Source organism: Primulina huaijiensis, chromosome 6 (assembly GCF_012295235.1).
Source record: "Primulina huaijiensis isolate GDHJ02 chromosome 6, ASM1229523v2, whole genome shotgun sequence".
NCBI lineage: Eukaryota > Viridiplantae > Streptophyta > Magnoliopsida > Lamiales > Gesneriaceae > Primulina > Primulina huaijiensis.
In genome coordinates this window covers 7,734,271-7,739,421 of record NC_133311.1, presented here as the reverse complement: position 1 = coordinate 7,739,421, position 5,151 = coordinate 7,734,271, and the positions used below count along the sequence as shown (strand labels likewise).

Here is a 5,151-nt window from a genome sequence, read left to right as displayed (position 1 = left end):
TTAAAACAAACAAGACAAGTACCCCCTTCGATTTTCCTTGTTCCTGCGTGAGTAAAGTTTCGATTTTATGGTGTTGGGTGGATCTTGGTTGGCTTCTAGCCGTTAGCCATGGTTCACACAATACCTCATGTTGTCTAAATCATGCCATGGTCGATCACATGGCCACTGGAATGATACATGACAGAAAAATAAAAGCAACACCCCCCACGTACAGCGCATGGTGTTCTCGGGTGGAGCTTGGCGTTGTCCTATGGATTTGATTGGTTTGTGGTTGGCTTGTAGCCATTAGCCATGGTCCAAGCCATGCCTTAGGATGTTGGTAAGAGGCTATGGTCGGTGTTTCAAGCCCCAATGGCCAATAGCCTCATAAACGAAGCAAGGAAGCACAACAGCTACTGTTATATTTTTCTTGACAGCTGCTTGGGCTTCGATTCAGGAGGCTTGTTTGAGTCCTTGTTTGGCTTTTAGCCTATAGCCTTGGACTGGACAGTACTTCAATGAGTTAGGAAGGTCATGTTTTTGGTCGTTTGTGATTTGGTTAAGTTTAGAGGTCGTACGGGAATTTACGGTGCAATGTGCCAAAGTGACTCTCGAAAGAGCGTTTCATGTTTTTGGCCTCCATTCGCCAAATTTCGAGTATTACAATTCTTAGGAGCATTATTTCATCATGTTAGGCATATTTCGACCATGACTAAACGATGGTTTGATGTTGGTTCGGGTTGGTACGGAGTCATGGTTAGAAATTAAGTCGTTGGTCTAGTTGGCCCCGTTTTTGGGTTCAATTACTAAGTTAGTTTCAAGAAAAATGATTTGCACGTTTCTCATGATAGGATTAGGTCGCAGCGAGCCTGGGAACGATCCAAATCAATTGGTAAAATAAAACAGGGTTTTTAATTATAGTACGTGCATAAAATATAAAAGGTTTATTTTTTAGATATATGCGATATGTCTTGTGGCCACCTTACGCTTATGGGATTGCTTCACCCGGTGACCTACGACCGGTTATGTTTATGTATGAGTACGGATATCCAGTCCAAGGGCTGTGATGATCTCTACCACCCAGTATAATGTGGTTTAGTCTGATCAGACGATTCATGTTATGTTATGGGCCACTTGCGTAGAACATTATCTCTACAGAAAAATTATGAAATGCTATTTTACGACAGGGCTCTATCGAGCAAACATTTTACATACAATTTTCGGTTATGCACGTATTTATAATTATTCACGACACGATTTTTACCTTACGCTTTACGATATGATATTTTTACGTTGCATTCGATTTTATGATATATTTACTTGTTAACCACGATATATGCATGCTGAGTTTTTAGACTCACTAGACTTGATTGTTGTAGGTACTGATGAGGTCGGGACTGAGGGCGTGGACCAGTGAGCTAGCTTGGGTCGACAGTAGTAGGAACCCGATGACCTCATGCTTCAGTTCATTTATCATTTTAAGCTCAAAACTCATTTTATCTTGTTGAACTATTTTTAAGTTGTGGCTTGAAAACAACATTTACTTCCGCTGCTATTTTAACATTAAACTTTTTATCAGTTTATCTTATGAATGAGGCATGTTATTTATTTTTAATAAGAAAAATTTTAAATAATTCCGCAAATTTACAAATACGAAATACGGGCCTCGAACACAAAATCTAAATAAGAGATATAAAAGATCAATTCATACATTATGTCAGTTGATATTACGTGTGATCAAGCCCTCGAACACAACATAAAGATCTTTGTTATCGGGGCCAAAGATTTCATCAGCCTTCCTTAAAGTTTCCTAACATGGTAAACGAGTAAGTAGGATCAATTAAGGAGATGATATATTCTTTGTACATGCAAGAAAGTAAGAACAACGGATGTCGTTAGTAATGTAAGTAATCGCATACCTCTTTTGTTTGCTTATGGGAATTTAGTTCCTTGACATTCGCTAGAAACTCCCCAAACTGCTCGTATGATAACCGAGTTCTGATAAAACAGAGCAAAAGTTAATTTAAACATTTGGTGTGACAAGTAGAACATGAGTTAAGGAGTGCTCATAATTAGTAGGGATGGAGATGGTTTTTGATGATAATAGAAAACGAGTGAAAAAGTAGGAGAGATGAGTATGTGTAGATTAGATATAATAGCTATTCAATTGCACTTTTCATAGAGGGCAGATGCACATATAAAGTTGATATATACGAATTCAAATATTTGGAGATGGCATGATAAACTTAGTAGCACTGGCATTGGTATCTAGTTAGTGGTTTTGTGTGATAACGAGCCATGACAATGTTAATAAACCAAGCCATGACAATGTTAATAAACCATTTTTCATGAGAAAAAACCATGTACCTGACTTGACGGAAGAATTCTTTTCCGTCTACACGGGTTCTTCCTGATGTAAGAACAAAGTCATTAGATACTAGGCTGTCTTTATTAAGACATTAGAATTTTACTCAAGGAAAGATGCCAAAGAATGTATGATGTAATGAAGATCATAAGTAGTTTTTCCAAAACAGAACCAGCGGCGGTACAAGACACTATACTTAATTCCCGAATAAGGTGAACTTGAAATAGAAGGTAACTGAGTAACGAGAGTGGCATTCATGCACGGGTCTGAAAGAATATAACTTTTACTTATCAATAGAAGAGGTAAAAATGGGAAGATTTAGCCAGTAACCTGTTAAGGGTCCCGTTTCCAAGCCTGACATCAAACCGTACTTGCTAGATGACATAGAAGACAATGAAGAAGACTTATCATCAAAGAATCCTCTCGCTGCTGTAAATGAAACCGAGTGTCGCCTTGGAGACAATGGTTTGGGTGTCCTAGTTGGAGTTACAGATGCAGATAGACTTGGAGGGGAACCAGGAGGAGTGAACCGAGGTGTGCCGCTAGTTTGGGATGCAAGCAACAGGCCCTGTGATACACGTGGCCTTAAAGCTGTCATCATGTAGAGAAAATGATTAGAAACAATATCAATTTTGCACTTCAAAGCAGGCATAAGCACTGAAAAGATCAAATCGAAAATAAAAATAACCAGAAGAAGAACATCTGGTCAAGAAGTTTTCTTTAATCAGCAATTAACTCAAGAACATAACACATACTTTCAGACTCTGTGTCGTCAGAATATGAGTTACTGGCATAATCTGAGAATTGGCTACGCATTGAAGCTGTTCTGCTAGGCAGTGATAATGCATCATCCTCTAAAACATTCCAACAAAATCATCAAACGAGCACATAAGAATTAAAGAATAAATCTCAGAATCAGAATCAATTTTTTTTTACTATTTTAGAATAGCGTGTGAAGCTGAATTTGAGCAGCACACTTTCTTAGGATCTTTCCTCTTAGGGTTAGAACCCAAGAAATGAAATAGCTGAAATAGCAAACCTTGATAACATGAATCGTATTTGGTAGCAGCTTTCGGAACACTTGCCTATCAAACCAAAGACGAAAAAAGTGAGCAAACCAATCATCTAGTGGTTAGAGCAGAATCTCAGCCTTATATCCGCAAATATGCTCATCGCAAAAGCAAGAAAAAGATGTGCTGACTTTATTCGGTAATTTATTCACTTACAGGGTTGTCTTCTTCATCTTGTAGAGATCGCATGAGTGTCTTTCTAAAGGCCTCTAACTGCATCAACAAAAGCTATAAGAACCATGCTCTAGATGAACAAAATAATTAACATTGACACCAAGATTTCAATGAGTTACAAGATTTAGATGTTAAGTGCTTAAGAGGACTTGAATGTTTCTAATCAAAGACGACAATGGGACACTCGGTTCAAATGACTTAGGTGGCCTAACACAGGAGTCAGCCTAAACTGACTAATAACTTTTTACGAAGTATGCAGCATCAAGAAAATGCTATTAGCTTCACCATATGTTTTTTAACAGAAAGGAACCCTTCATTGTTTAGATTCAATTCTCGACTATGAAGCACCATGTATCACATAAACTAATTTAACTTGCTAGGGTGCAAATACTCAAAAAGAAGCTGTAAACTGTACATCACACATATCCGAATGTCAGAAATAACTTGAATGAAAGTGCATGAATCTCGCATAATCCACAAGCGTAGATTGCCAAAAGCTAAAAATCATACCTTTGTAACATCCCTATTCAGCTTTTTCACCATACTGCTCAGTTGCGCGTTCTCCTTCATCAAGCTTTCCTATACATCAACAAATCCAGACAAAAAAACATAGAATAGCCACACCCCAAACAAAATAACAATTAACCACTCACAGATAACAACTAACTCATATTTTTCCATGTCCTCAGTCAGGATTTGTGTCCTAACCTTTTCCTGCTGAACTTGACCGAGCTTATCTGACGCGTCGTCGAGCGAGGCGTCAAGTGACTCAATCTGCGATTCTAGGTTGGAAATGATAGTTTCTTTGTGAGCCACCTCCTGGCGGAGGACGGAAGCCTCCGACTCGAGTGCGTTGACACGCGTCGACAGTGCAATGGAAGTGATCTTCCGTGCGACTTCGAGCTGCTCGAACGGATCGGCGGGCAGAACCTCCAGTAGTTCCTCGGGGAGGTCCAACTTGGGGCCGCCTCCAGATTCTTTCGGCAGCATATTCTTGCTTCTTAACTACCTTAACTGCAGACAATAACTTAATGGATTTGTTATTTATTTTTATTTGCTTTTAATATAATAATAAAAATTATTTGTGGGTGAAAATATGTAGTTGTTTTGGATAAGAAAATTGTGTTTTGGATTTCTTCGATATGTGATCGTTTTCAATTATTCGATGTAAAATACTGTGTTATAAAATGAGTGGCTGCTTTCTCTTAGTCTGTGATTGAAGTTTGCGGACGTAGGGAGGAGGCACTAACCATGCATTAGGCTTCGATATATATAGGTACTTTTTTGTTATTTTTTGTCTTACATATTATATTATATATATAGTACAAAATATGTAAGGAATTCGGAGTATATACATTATATTGCATGTCGTTCTAAGTGTTAATGAGATGCTTGAACTCCATATGACTAATTTGTTTTGGATAATTGGATCTACCTACGGACACTTCCTCAAGAAATCATCAAAGGGGTCAAAATTTTGACAAATAATCGATGAAAAAAATTTAATTTCATGGAAGTCATGTTGAATAGGGCATAGCTCGCACCACTCTTTTTTATTATAAA

General features: G+C 38.0%; 1 protein-coding gene across 1 annotated transcript; it reads right to left on the bottom strand.

The window, feature by feature from the left end:
• Window positions 1–1,597: 1,597 nt before the first annotated feature.
• LOC140978611 (uncharacterized protein At4g15545) lies at window positions 1,598–4,618 on the bottom strand. Its single transcript, XM_073443792.1, has 9 exons — window positions 4,297–4,618; window positions 4,099–4,167; window positions 3,571–3,627; window positions 3,384–3,429; window positions 3,100–3,198; window positions 2,675–2,935; window positions 2,347–2,389; window positions 1,899–1,977; window positions 1,598–1,789 (listed from the first exon to the last, which is right to left on the bottom strand). Exons 1-9 carry the CDS (start codon window positions 4,576–4,578, stop codon window positions 1,697–1,699), a joined length of 1,029 nt encoding a protein of 342 aa, XP_073299893.1. The 5' UTR covers window positions 4,579–4,618; the 3' UTR covers window positions 1,598–1,696.
• Between the last annotated feature and the right edge of the window lie 533 nt (window positions 4,619–5,151).